This window comes from Vulpes lagopus, chromosome 1 (genome assembly GCF_018345385.1).
Source record: "Vulpes lagopus strain Blue_001 chromosome 1, ASM1834538v1, whole genome shotgun sequence".
Classification (NCBI taxonomy): domain Eukaryota; kingdom Metazoa; phylum Chordata; class Mammalia; order Carnivora; family Canidae; genus Vulpes; species Vulpes lagopus.
In genome coordinates this window covers 55499388-55513778 of record NC_054824.1, presented here as the reverse complement: position 1 = coordinate 55513778, position 14391 = coordinate 55499388, and the positions used below count along the sequence as shown (strand labels likewise).

The window sequence follows — 14391 nt, the reverse complement described above, 5'->3', positions numbered from 1 at the left end:
TCAGATGCCATACTTCAGTAGAGATTTATTTTGAAACAAGGTTTTTTTTTTTTTTTTGGCAGGGTGGGAGGTTGCATCTTCTGAAGCATTTTATGAGGTTTAAATCATCAGTCTTCAAGACGACTTCTGTATGATTCTGAAGAGTTAGAGGAATCTGAGGGCATCCAAGGAAAGAAAGTGAAGATTCAGCTTATTGGTCTCAACTCTGGGCTCAGAGATGTCTTCAGCATGCCTGTCTACCTAATTTGGGGGAGGGGGCGGAAGTTCAGTGCAAAATGAAAATGGTAGGCCCCATGTCCAAAAGGATGAAGAATTACAAGATGGTAGAGCATTAAAGCAATCATGGGGCTCTTCTGAGAAGGGGGTTCTGTGTGGCTGACTGCAGAGGTCACATGTCTGTGTCACCGAGTCTCCTTTCAGGTTTCCTTCAGGGTTGCAGAGCTCAGTTTATCTGCATAGGAAAAGACTGGTGATTCAGAACAGAAACTGTGTGAAAGCAAAGGATTTTTATATGGAGCCTGTGTTTACACTTTTTGGCAAATCAAGAATGTTGAGTGATGTATATGGTATATGTGGTAAAAATGAGAAGCACCACAGCAATAGAAGTTTTTCTCTATTAGAAAATTCACATAAATGCTTGGAGAATATTAAAATAAAATTTAATAAGGTCTTTTGGAAACCATATTACCCACATAATTCCATAAAGGGGGTCACGCCTCATCAGCACATTATTTGGTAACTCAAATAATACACTTTATCCATGTTATGTAGTACTTATCCTAATGCAATAAAAGCATTTGCTTATTTTTTTTCTCTTACTCATAGGTCTGTGAACTCTTGGAAGAATTGACTATCTTGTTATAACATCAAGAACTAGTACTCAGTTTGGTACAGAGTGGTTGCTCAAGAAATATTTGAAGAATGAATACTTCAATGAGTGAGCGAGTAAATGAACCCACCCTCAGAACAAGGTTATTATTTATAGGACACATTTAATATGCATAAATAGTTTTAATCTTTGGGACGAAAACTGTCTTTCTTTTGTTATTATACACATAATACATCCATATGATGACATCAGTGATGTCTACTCCTAATAGACAATGCTTTTGTTTATGTCCCTTGAATTCAAACTTGGCTCTTTCTTTCATGATAGGCTACATCCATACTGTGACTCTGCTTCTCATTCCCTCTGAGTCACCTCTGGTACTGTCTAAGCACTCCTGAAGCTGCGTGCGGCCCCACGGCCTGACACAACTCATCAGAACTTTGTGTGTGGTTGAAGGAAACAGTGGAAATTAAAATAAAAAAATCATTTGCAAATTGTATTCGTGTAGTGATTGCAAATTATGCTACAGCCTTTGGGAAATCTGTAATGTAAGAGACCAAGGAAAGTATTTAGATTGCTATTCTAACTGGCTTTGCAAACATAACTGGTTTTTATGCAACTGATTTTGCAGGCAATGCTCAAATCCACTGTTTCTGTTTGCTTGTCTGTGCCTCAATCTGCTTTCATAGAAACCCAGGAAAACACTTGAAAGCTGTTGTCACAAATTCAAACTGCTTCAGAAAAACTGGTGAAAATCCATCACTGATGTTTGCCAGTACTCTATGAACCCTGGGATAGATTTTGTTATTCTAAGACAAAATAATGAATTGGTTTATCAAAACTAAAACCAACCAACCAATAAACAGACAGAAAAAACAACAACCAAGAAGCAAAACAAGAAATGAAAACAAACTCAGTGGTTTCAATTCCTAAAAAATGGCCTATGGTTCTAGTAAAGGAAGATTCAATATGAACATTTGGACATATAGTGATGTATTTCCATATGAGAAAGCTCATCTATTCCATGCCATCAGAGAAAATATCTGGGAAAATCATGGGATTCCAATTCAAATTTAAGGTGCAAGTTCAGCCTGGCATCATAGAAATAAGAAGTTTCTACAGCTGCGTTATGTATTGGACAGAGGGGTTAGCTGTCTCCTGAGTGAAAGAATCCCATCTATGAAATTTACAGTGGATGGGTTTTATTTAAAGAATAGATAGTTTTAGCAGAGTTCACACCTATTTTTCCATTTCCCTAATTGTAATGGATTCAATATCTACAAAAATATGTTGAGATGTAATGGATTCCATAATATAATATCTACAAAAATATGTTGAGAAATTGAAAATATGTTTGAATCTGCAAACAAAAATAAAAACAGAACAAAATTTTCAGTTTCCTGTCCAGCATGGAGGGAACTTACAAGTTGTCAATCTGTGCTAACACAAGTAAAAAGCTGAAAAAACTGGAAAATAAACTCTTTTTAGATCTGTCAGAGATGTTAAGCCACAGGACAAACTGCTATCTCTAAAACTAGGCAGAGAAGACAGACAGATAAATACAGATAATCTCACAGTTTACCAGAGTGGAAATCCACTCAAAAGAACCCCACAGAAACCAGTACCACAATAGCAAAACTGGGACTGAACCTGAATTCCAGAGGCTCAGTGTAGACAAGCATGAAAGATGAAGACTCCAGGGAACCCAGTGGCTAGGGGCTCCCACACGCACTTTTGTGTTTTAACTACAGAAGCTCTATCAAGTTCTCATAGTAAAGATCAGAGAAAAATCCCTTCAGACTTCTGGCTGGAGGTAGGAGGAAAGTAGCTATTTCAAAATAGGTCTGATGTTCTGATCTACTTGATAAAGCCTGTCTTCAAGAGAAATAATTTTACCAGAACCTAACTTACTGGGGATTTATCAGAATTTAACTGACTTGAAGGAAGGGAAAAATTCAACTTAGCTTGTTCTAGCCTTCCACATAAGTAAGTTTTATACTATCTCCTGCCTCCTGTGGCCATCCTGTACCACCATCGGGGTTGAAAACAAAACAACTCAGAGCCATATACTCACTAAAAGACTAACACTCAATTATAGGACTATAGAATAATTCCCACACCTTACCAGGATATTACTGAAGGCCTATTCATCACAGTTCCTTTTACTTAGTACATGTCTTTTTTCCACCAAAAAATTTGCACACAGATGTTTATAGCAGTTTTGTTCATAATTGCCCAAACTGAGACACAACCAAGATGTTCTTCAGTAGGTGAATGGTTAAACAAATTGTAATACATCCAAACAATGGATTATTTAAAGCTAAAGAGAAAGGAGATAGTAAGCCATCAAAAGATATGGAGGAAACTTAAATGCATATCATTAAGAGAAAGAAGCCAATATATCAAGTTGCTACCTATCTGACCTTCTGGAAAAGAGAAAACTATGGAGACAGTAAAAAAAAAAAAAAATTCAATGTTTGCCAGAACTTAGAGGGCAGGAAGGGTTAAATAGAGCACAGAGAATTTTTAGGTCTGTGAAACTATTCAATATGGTATATTATAATGATGGATACATATGATAACACATTTGTCAAAACTCTTAGAACATACACCACCAAGAATAATAAACCCTAATGTAATAAAACTTTGGAAATAAGAATGAGTAGGTTCATTGGTGATAAGTTCATTGGAGGTTTATTGATTATAACAAATGTACCAATTGGTTGCTGGATATTGACAGGTGGGGGAGTTTGTGTGTGTGTGGAGACAGGGGTACATGGAAACTCTGTATTTCCTGTTCCATTTTGTTATGAACCTAAAACTGCTCTAATATATATATATATATATATATATATATATATAATTTATAATATATATATTTTTTAACATCCACTCCAAAAAAAAAAAAAAACACCAAATGACTCTGACCAAGAAGATAAATATTTTCTCACCAATATTAGACAAGAAAGGATGGGGACACCTAGGTGGCTCAGCGGTTTAGTGCCTGCTTTCAGCCCAGGGTATGATCCTGGGATTGAGTCCCACATCCGGCTCCCTGCAAGGAGCCTGCTTCTCCCTCTGCCTGTGTCTCTGCCTCTCTGTTTCTCTGTGTGTGTGTGTGTGTCTCTTATGAATAGACAAATGAATAATCTTTATAAAAAAAAGACTTAGAAAAGAAAGGATGACAAATTTAAAAACAAGTTAACATATCTACAACTCAGCTGGATCTTAAAAAGATTATTAGTGTAAAACTTGGAAAATAAATGATTCAGACTTCTGGTAAAGACGGAATAGCAGCAGTAGATAAACTGTCCTGACTGAACAGCTAAAAACAGGTAGAATCTGTGAAACAACACGAAGGAAGAACAAAGAAGATGACCCCACAGTTGCCCTATTTATTGTCTGGAGAAAGTTTCCAAACTACAAGGTAGGGAAAGGAATCTTGGGATCTACAAAGTAAGGAGATAACAGCTAAACTATCTTCTTTTGTATATAAACTCATATGCTTTTCTGATTAGTTATTCCCCAATTATTTCACTCTTTTTTGTTTTTTTAATCAGGCATTCCCATCTTTCTTGGTTTATTATCAACACATTGAGTTAGGAAACATAAGCTTTGCTAAAATCACTAGCAGACTCCTAATAACTAATTAAAATATGAAATTACCTAAAAGCAAAGTTAATGGAATGATAAAGCCATGAAATCTAGCACATTTTTTAAAAAATAATTTCTTCACAGCTTTATTAACTAATGTTGCTTGAAATCAGACATTTATATACAAGTTTTCTTTAAATAAAAAACTTGCAGAAAATAAGTGAATAGTAATCTCCAAGTATATGAATTAAATAAGTCAAGTTGCAACCTTGGAGGAAACAAGTAAGTCTCACACTTTGAGTTTGAACCCAAAACCCAAGGCAATCCCACTATCTTATGGTAACACCTTCATTTTAAATTTCTTTTCTAAATTGGTTTACCAAGTAGAAAAGTAAGTATTTTTAGTGTATATAATTTTAGTATATATAATTACAAAATGTGACTATAAAAATGGGTTATATAGGTAATGGGGGCTAAGGAATGCACTTGCTCTGATAAGCACCAGGTGCTGCATGGAAATGTTGAGTCACTATATTCTATACCTAAAACTATGTTAACTATCTGGAATTTGAATAAAAAAATAAAAAATTAAAATAAGTGTAAAAAATAAAAAAATAAAATTTCAATTACATTTATTCTACATATGTATATTATATATATTATATATGTGTGTATATAATATATAATATATATAATATACATATATTACATGTATATAATACATGTATTATGTGTATATATATATAATATACATATATATTGTGTATATATATAATATACATATATAGAATAAATGTGAAAGTTTCACATATATATAAATATATATACACACACACACACACATTTTTTTTTTTTTGAGAGAAAGAGAAAGGAAGTGTGAGCAGTGAGTAAGGGCAGAGGGAGAGGGAGAGAGAGAGAAATCCAAGCAGGCTCTACATTTAGTGAAGTCCAATGTGGAGCTTGATCTCAGAATCCTAAGATCATGAAGATCATGACTTAAGCTGAAATCAAGAGTCAGACTTAACTACCTGAGCCACCTGGGCACCTCCAAAATGTTTTTTGTAAATATATGTATATTTTGTGCATGTGTGTATGTGATTTGTAAGTATGTGTGTGTGTGTATGTGTATACACATTTCATACTTTCTAGGTTTGCAGTGAATTCAGTTTTTCTCCCCAATCTTCTAATTCAAGGCACTGATTCTTTTCCCTACAGTTTCTTTTATTTATTTATTTATTTATTTATTTATTTATTTATGTATGTATGTATGTATGTATGTATGTATGTATGTATTTATTTATTTATTTATCTGCTCTAACACCATTTGATATTTTGTACTGGCAGTACTTAAATTTCTCACCTCTGGATATTTTTGTTTTTGTTTTTGTTTTCCCCTCTTTTCAGCTTATTTTCAATCTCATTGTCTTCTTAAGTCATTTTAACTTCATAATTTTTTTCTCCATGAAATGTTCTTGTTCTCTAAACGTTCTTCTTTGTCTTAGGCTAAATCCTATACAAAAGCATAATAAGTGGGAAATACCAGAAAGGGAGACAGAACATGGAAGACTCCTAACTCTGGGAAATGAACTAGGGGTGGTGGAAGGGGAGGTGGGTGGGGGGTGGGGGTGACTGGGTGGCGGGCACTGAGGTGGGCATTTGACCGGATGAGCACTGGGTGTTATTCTGTATCTTGGCAAATTGAACACCAATAAAAAATAAATTTATTAATTAAAAAAAAAAAAACATGATCTCCAAGATATTCTAGTGTCTTGTAAAGTTTTTAACAGGTCTTTCTGTTTGATGTTGTCTTAAATTCACCTTTTATTTACTTTCTAGTAATAGTTTAACTGAGCCCATTTTCACCCAAAGAATGCATTGCCTTTGTCCCTGTGAGCTAGATAGGATCGCATTGCAAAGTTCAAAGGAACTTCTAGTTCTTTTTCTCAAAGACATGACGCTTGCTCTGGATTTCTTTTTCTCTATCTAGTTGGCTGGAAAATGTCAACAATTGATCTTCCTGCTGGTAGAGATGAAAGCCAGGGGCCAGTGCTAACAGAGACATCTGGCTAGCTTGAGTCCTTGGAAAAGCTCAAGAAATGTCTACTTACTCATAATGACTCTAGAATGTCACATCAGAAAGAAAGAAATTTCTATGTTGACATTTTGGGCTAGATCGTGCTTTGTTGTGAAGGTTTTGCTGTGTGGTATAGGTTGTTTAGTAGCATGCTTAGCCATAGCTACAAGATGCCTGTACTACCTCTTCTCATCGCAGTTGTGACTAACAAAAATATTTCCATTTTTTGGCAAATGTCCTCTATAAGAAGAAATAGTCTCTGGTGAAAACCACTAGTCTAAAGACTAACTAATGTAGAAATTACTACCTGTAAATAGGTTGATGCCTTTAAAAAATTCTTAAAACATGGCATTCGCTTAGGTGTTGGGTGGAAGGAAGTGAGTGAAGCGGCATGAAGACTGGAAGGTGCTGATCATTTTTCTGCAGTGGCATTTGGTAAAAACGACTGCCTATGGGATTGTGGTAGGTAGAACACATTCCTATAGAGCCTAAAGCTACAGAGAAAGTGTTTAGAAAGAGGCAGAATGGGCAGCCCGGGTGGCTCAGCGGTTTAGCGCCGTCTGCAGCCCAGGGCGTGATCCTGGAGACCCAGGATCCAGTCCCACGTCAGGCTCCCTGTATGGAGCCTGCTTCTCCTCCTGCCTGTGTCTCTGCCTCTCTCTATGTGTGTCTCTCATGAATAAATAAATAAAATCTTTAAGAAAAAAAAAAAAACCAAAGAGGCAGAATATCAGTTGTCACAAGCTGTTTTATGCAAAATGCTACAACAAAATAATGTGCATATCCAGGAACAATCTCCCTTGTTGCCTGAAACATCAATTGGCTAATACACCAGGCAAGTGAGCTCTCTCATGGTTGGAAAAGCTAACTGTCCTAGTCCCACAAACCACAAGAGAAAGACTATCACAGTTTTACTCAAAGGGCTCCTATTTGGACTTCTCAGCCAAAAATATGAGGAGTCATGGGCAAATATCAGGTTATAGGTGTTGCCTTCCCACTCCTGCCTGCTTTTTTAGAGGCCCACAGGTCTTAAAATGAAGAAAAAGAAGTGAGCCCAGAGGAGGAAGAAACAAAATTAGAAGACATTTTTGGGTGAGCTTCTTTCACACAGAGATCTGGATTTTTCACAAAGTTGAAAAGTCAGTAGCCTGGCCTTTAAAGGTTTTCAACTGTGTAATATATGAAGAAATCCTTGATTTCTCATAACTGCACCAGCAGAGGAAGCCAAAAGAGCTGTGCAGTGTCATAATGTGGCCCAACTCCCCAACATCTGCTTCTGAGATGGCATGGAAGATTAGGAAACAAGGAAAATTTCCCAGGTGACCAAATGTGGGGTGAAGAAAGGACAATGAATAATAAACTTCCTCCCAGAGAATGAAACCAGTCTAACTACGGAAGTTCTTTCATTGCCAGATCAGGGAGCTTTTGAAATTCTGAGCCAGCACCATTTATTTCACAATTGTGGTGAACAAATGACTTTTTCAGGTGAGGGTTTTTAATTGCAGCTTTCCTATTTCTCTTCCACCCTTTTATGTTGAGTGCGTACAGGTTTCAGAGGAAGGAGAAAAATAAATGACTAAATGGCTCCCCTTTTCTGTTCACCAGACTGTTGGACTCCCCACTGGATCACATGGAAAAGATTGTGCATCACCCAGAGATACTCAGCTTTGAGGAGGATGCAGTAACTGGACAAGACCTTCGATTATACTTCTTGGAGAAAGTATGTTTTCTTTATGCAGGAAAGACACATAGATTCTTGTACATGGGTATGGGGTGGCCAGAGTGATAGTCTATCAGAAGACATTACTGTCCTCTCAGTATTTATCACCCCTCCACCTCCTTTTAGCAATAGAATCTATTGTTTTTTTAATTGAGTACAAGGCACCCAGCTACAGAGAATACATTCCTAAGTCTCTCTTGGAAATTGGCCTCATCACACAACTAATTGACAACAGAATGCGTAATAGCCAACAGAAGAAAAATTCCTGAAACTTTTGGGTCATGTATGTAAAAGAAACATTGCCTTTCACTAAGTTCTCCCTTGGACTGGATATCAAATATAGAAGTGCAGACAGACACCTCACATACAGAGATGTATTTATTGACAGTAAAAGATTTGTGTCACTAGTTTGATTTTCTAGATGATTTCACGGAGAAGAGTCCACCTATTTGCCCTGGACTTTTGTGCCAGAGAATAATATGCTATAATCTTGTTTTAATTACTATAATTTTGGTTTTCTTTTTGACTTAAGCCAGTACCAAATACCATATATATCTTCTATGGGATTACAATGGAATTATTAATATTTTCCTTTGAAGTTTCACATGTATTAAGATTATATTTTAAGTTTAATCATTCAAGATGTTGAATTTATAGAATTGATCTGGTGCTATGGGACATAGGTCATTATAACTGGGATAAATTACTCTGCATTTTTACTCTTAATTGTTAACAACATTGCCTGATGCTCTTTGTCTACAGAAATAGGCAAAATGTTTTCCGATAACTGTATTCGTTTCTTTTGCATTTCTGAGTATTTTCTTATTCTGCTTCCTAATATGGAAGAGTTTTTATATCTCTTTCTTTTTCATGACTATATACATATTTTAAAGATTTTGTAGTTACAATAATAATAAATATATTAATAAATAATAAATAAAAATCTATTTATTAAACAGTATCTGCTTTAAAAATAAAACAATTACTTATTATTTAAAATCTGGATTTAATTTGTAGCTCCCATACCAATATATATATATATGTGTGTGTGTGTGTGTGTATATATATATATATTTACTCTTGTTCATCCCCACACAGACATAATTCCTTTCTTGGGTTTAATTTCTTTCCTTTTTTTAACTTCTTGAGTTTGATAAATACCTGTCATTTCTCTCCCTTCTTATTTAGTAAGAAACTTCCTTTTAGCAGAGCTTTGTTATCCATGAGTTCTTAAATGCAATTATTTTTCTTGATTTATTTGGGCACTTTTATTGTTTAAAAGTTTGTTAGCTTCTACTCCACCCTTCTGCAACAACTTGAGTTTTATCTTGTTTTCCATGTTTCAAGTAGCAAAACAATGTTAAAGCTGGAGTGAAATTAAAAATAAAAGAGAGAGAGCTTAAGCTTATTCAACTCACTTTATTTTTTATTTTTATTTTTTTTTTCAACTCACTTTAATATGCAATGTAAGAGTATATCCTTCCTACAAATCACAACAGTGAAGTTCAAATGAGATCTTGAAGAGAGTAGGCAAATGTGTGACAGAACCAAATGAGTTGCGTTGTTGTATTGATGTTGAGAGTTCCTGATGGTTGATCACTAGGTCATTGTCTAGGCCTTGGTATAGAGGTAAATTATAAATAAATTCAAGTTAAAATGTAAAGCACTAAGTTGAATTAAAGCCCATGCGTGGATAGGAAATAATGGAAAGGAATATTGTCAATTACAAGTTGCTGAGGGCTTCCACTCCAGGAAGGACTTTACCTTCCAGGAGTTCCAGACTAGCTCCTCCTCCAGTGCTCACATGGCTGACCTTATCTTCAGTGTCCCATTTGGCACAGCAAGTAGCAGTGTCTCCACCTCCTATAATGGTGATACAGCCCCTGGAAGTAGCTTTCACAATTTCATCCATGAGGGCTTTTGTTCCCTTAGCAAAGGCATCCCATTCAAATACCCCTACTGGTCCATTCCACACAATTAACTTGGCTTGGGCCACAACTTGAGCGTATTTCTTGTTGGTCTCAGGACCACAGTCCAAAGCCATCCAGCCAGCAGGTATGCCTGATGCTATGGTAGCTTGGCCAACCTTTGCATCCTCCTGAAACTTGTCAGCGGTGACAAAGTCAACAGGAAAGGTAATGTTCACACCATTTTTATTGGCTTTAGCCATGATGTCTTTGACAATCTTGGCCCCCTCTTCATCAAAGAGCGATGCACCAATATCCATGTTGTTAAGTACCTTAAGGAAGGTAAAAGCCATTCCACCACCAATTATCATCTCATTGACCTTGTCCAGCATATTTTTGATGAGTTGGATTTTGTCTGCCACTTTAGCTCCACCAAGTATAGCCAGAAAGGGTCTCTCTGGGTTTTCTAAGGCTCTGGCAAAGTAATCCAGCTCCTTTTTCATCAGGAATCCAGATGCCTTCTGGGGCAGGTTCACTCCCACCATAGAACTGTGGGCCCGATGAGCAGTGCCAAAAGCATCATTGACATAGACATCCCCTAGTTTGGATAGTGATGCTCGGAAGGCTTCTATTTTATCTGGCTCAGCTTTAAGTTTATTTCCAGAGGAATCTTGGCCTTTTCCTTCTTCCTCTACATGAAAACGCAGGTTCTCCAGTAGGATAACTGAACCGGTAGCTGGGTTGGCACAGACTTTCTCCACTTCTGGGCCCACACAGTCATTTAGAAACAGAACATCCTTGCTCAGCAAAGATTTGAGCTCAGCAGCAACGGGCTCTAAAGAATATTTATCTGGCATGGGAACACCATCAGGTCGACCTAGATGACTCATAAGAACTACTGACCTGGCTCCATTATCTAGACAGTACGTGATGCTTGGGATGGAAGCTTTGATTCTCTGGTTATTTGTAATCTGGTTCTTCTTCATGGGAACATTAAAATCTACTCTCATGATGACTCGCTTCCCTTTAACGTCCAGCTTGTCCAAAGTTAACTTCTTAGAAAGAGACATTCTGACTACAAAGACAAAAGCTGAAAGCTAGATCTCAAAGCTGAAGAACCGCTTTACTGCTGCCGAGAGGCTGGACAGATGGTGCTTTCCAACGCCTTTCCCTTGGCCCGCCCCTTTCTTCCCATCACTGTTTAACATAGGGCAGTCATGATTGAACTGGGGAAAAGGAAACTTGGCTCTGTGATTGGCTAATGGTCTTGTCAATCTGGATTTGGAATGTGTGGCCCGTGCAGATTCAAACTGCCAGTGCTGAGCCCTAATCCAGAGTAGTGATATCTGGGTTGGAGGGAGAGGTGGGTAAGTGAAGAAACCCTGGATTAAGAAGGGTTCTGAGGTCTAAGAATATTGGTGGTTCTCTTTTTCCACATCCCTCTAGACGCTTGATCTCATTCTTAAAGCGAAATGAAGTGAAACAAAACAAAAAAGCCTCATCCACATCAAATCTTAATTATATTGAGATAAAAAACAGTGCTAAATAAATAGGTGATTTGAAAAATACAGGTTCTATGACTCCTTGTTTATTCAAGGCAACATAGTAGGCTCTGTTAGCGGTATAGCTTGATGCTAACCTTTGGCTTTAGATATAGTCTATGGTGAGCGGGAATGTTTTGTTTTTATTACCTTGTTTATTCTAAGACTACTGCGAGAATGCGTGGTGGCTTCTTTAGGAGAACCCCATAAGATAAAAAGGATAACAATAAAATACGGAAGGTGATGGTGACTTTTCTTTCCGACTACAAAGTTATAAGACCTTTCACTTTTCTTTTTAGCTCTCTCTTTAATTCATTCACTTGCATAACTAAGAAACTGAGCTGAAAAGAGGAATGATTTTCATGCGGATAAATATGTCTGTTGGAATTGAAAATGAGTGAGAGATTTTATTTTGGAGAAAGAAAACATAACAAATTGGCTTAATAATAAAAACTGGCTTTGTGATTATTTGATATGGCAGTTTCTGTAAGCTGAATGAACTAAATATATAGCATGGAGGTCTCAACAAAAATATATTTGAGGCATGACCCAATAAGATGGCTATAATAAAGAAAAAGACAGACAATAAGTGTTGACAGGGATGTGGAGATCCTGGAATCCTCACATATTGGTGGTAGAGATGCAAAATGGTGCAGGCACTTTGGGAAACAGTTTGATACTTCCTTAAAATATTAAACATGGAGTTATCATAGGACTCAGCAATTCCACTCTTAGATATGTACTACAATGATAAAATTATACTCTATACTCTTGTAATAGCTAAAGTCCCAAACTCTGACAATTAAGTGCTGTCAGAGATATATAGTAATAGAAATTCATTTATTGCTGATAAGAATAAGGTATGCCACAGCCACTTGGAAAACAGTTTGGGAATTTCTTGTAAATATTAGCATAGACTTACAATATAATCCATCGATTCTACTCCTAGGTATTTGTTCAAGTACACAGAAAACTTATATTCTCTCAAACTTCTATGTATGAATGCTTAGATCAGTTTTATTCACAATTGCTAAAAAAGAATGCTTTTCAACTGATGACATCTATACAGCTGTAGTTATATTCATACCTACAGTTTTTGTGTGTTACTGAAGTTAAGCTGGAATAAATTTAACTTTGACTGTTATAAGTTCAGGATATTAAGGGTATTTCCCTTCATAATCACCAACAAAAATAGGTACAGAATATACATATTTTAGAATATTCCTAAAATAAAAGGAAAATGCTATTTTCCTGCATATATGACACAAAATCATGAGTACAACTTACATGTATTTTATTGACTAAATAAGCCGGACATGAAAGTATGTAGACCTTGTATAATTCCATTCACATGACGTTTGAGAAAAGATGAAACAAAGGGATAGAAAGCATATCAGTGTTTGTCAAGCATTAGAGGAAGATGGAGGTGGTCAACTATTATGGGAATGTAAGGGGAGGTTTTTAGTATTATAAAACTTTTCTATACAGTAATATAGTATTGAGTACAAGTCTAAATCCATACAATTATACATTATAGAGACTGAACTTTAATGAATGCAAATAATATAAAATGGACCAGGATGTTCAGAATTCTCAGAGTGGAATGCAGACTCTGACAAATAAGACAAATTGTATTTCAATATATGGCAAATACCACTAAAGGTGTTGAGGATTAAAAAGATCACTTAAGTAACTTTAGAAAAAAGGTTTCTAAATGATAAAGTTGAAGACAAAAAGAACCATACACAAATGTAATCTTCTTATTGAAAAATTCGTTTATCTTTTTTACTCTTGGAATCTCTGATTTTTACTTCTGCCACATGTCTCTTTGACTTTTAGCCAGAAAAAGTTTTCAGTGGTTTAGAAGTTACAGATTAAGTTGGACCTACCTACCTGGATAATTCAAGACAAATTCTCTATCTCAAATTCCATAACTGAATTAATAGCTACTATTATTATTTTTTTTAATAGCTACTATTATTGTAACTTTGGTTTATAACTAACTCTACACTTTGTTTTCTACATGATTTAGGATATTAACACATTTAAAAAAATTAATAGTTTATGTCAAGGAGTATAAAATGTATTTAGATGTAATTTTGTGAAACAACTGAAAGTAGTAGGGACAGAGATATAAAAGGACAGAGTTTTTGTATGTTACTGAAGTTAAGCTGGAATAAATTTAACTTAGACTGTTATAACTTCAGGATATTAAGGGTATTTCTCTTCATAATCACCAACAAAAATAGCTACAGAATATACATAAAAGTAACTGAAAAACAAATTTCACTACAAAAATTAAAGAAGGACCAAAAAATCCTCGTAATACAGGAAATAAAGGGCAAACAAAATATAAGGCATATAAAAAACAAATAGCCAAATGACAGAAGTAGTCCCTCCTTATCAGTACTTACTTTAAATGTAAATGGGTTGAACTTTAATTAAAAGACAGAGATTTGCAGAGAAAAAAGAACAAGAATAGCTATACCAATACTAGACAACTGACTCTAAATGGAAAAGGATCATAAGAAACTAAGAAAGATCTTATATTTTAATAAAAATATAGCAAGAGGGGTATAAAATATAGGGTAAAAAGGGTAAAAAATATATTTTTTAATAAAAATATAGCAAGAAGATATAAAATTATACACATTTTCACATCTACTAGACCATCAAAATATATGAAGCTAAAACTGGCAGCATTAAAGGGAAATATAGGTAGTTCT

General features: G+C 35.5%; 1 protein-coding gene across 1 annotated transcript; it reads right to left on the bottom strand.

The window, feature by feature from the left end:
- Positions 1-9940: 9940 nt before the first annotated feature.
- On the bottom strand, positions 9941-11194 carry PGK2 (phosphoglycerate kinase 2). Its single transcript, XM_041749388.1, has one exon. It carries the CDS (start codon positions 11192-11194, stop codon positions 9941-9943), a length of 1254 nt encoding a protein of 417 aa, XP_041605322.1.
- Positions 11195-14391: the final 3197 nt, after the last annotated feature.

Bases quoted from the DNA above. Each gene is read 5' to 3' on its own strand.
- PGK2 (XM_041749388.1), bottom strand. From the start codon at position 11,194: ATGTCTCTTTCTAAGAAGTTAACTTTGGACAAGCTGGACGTTAAAGGG.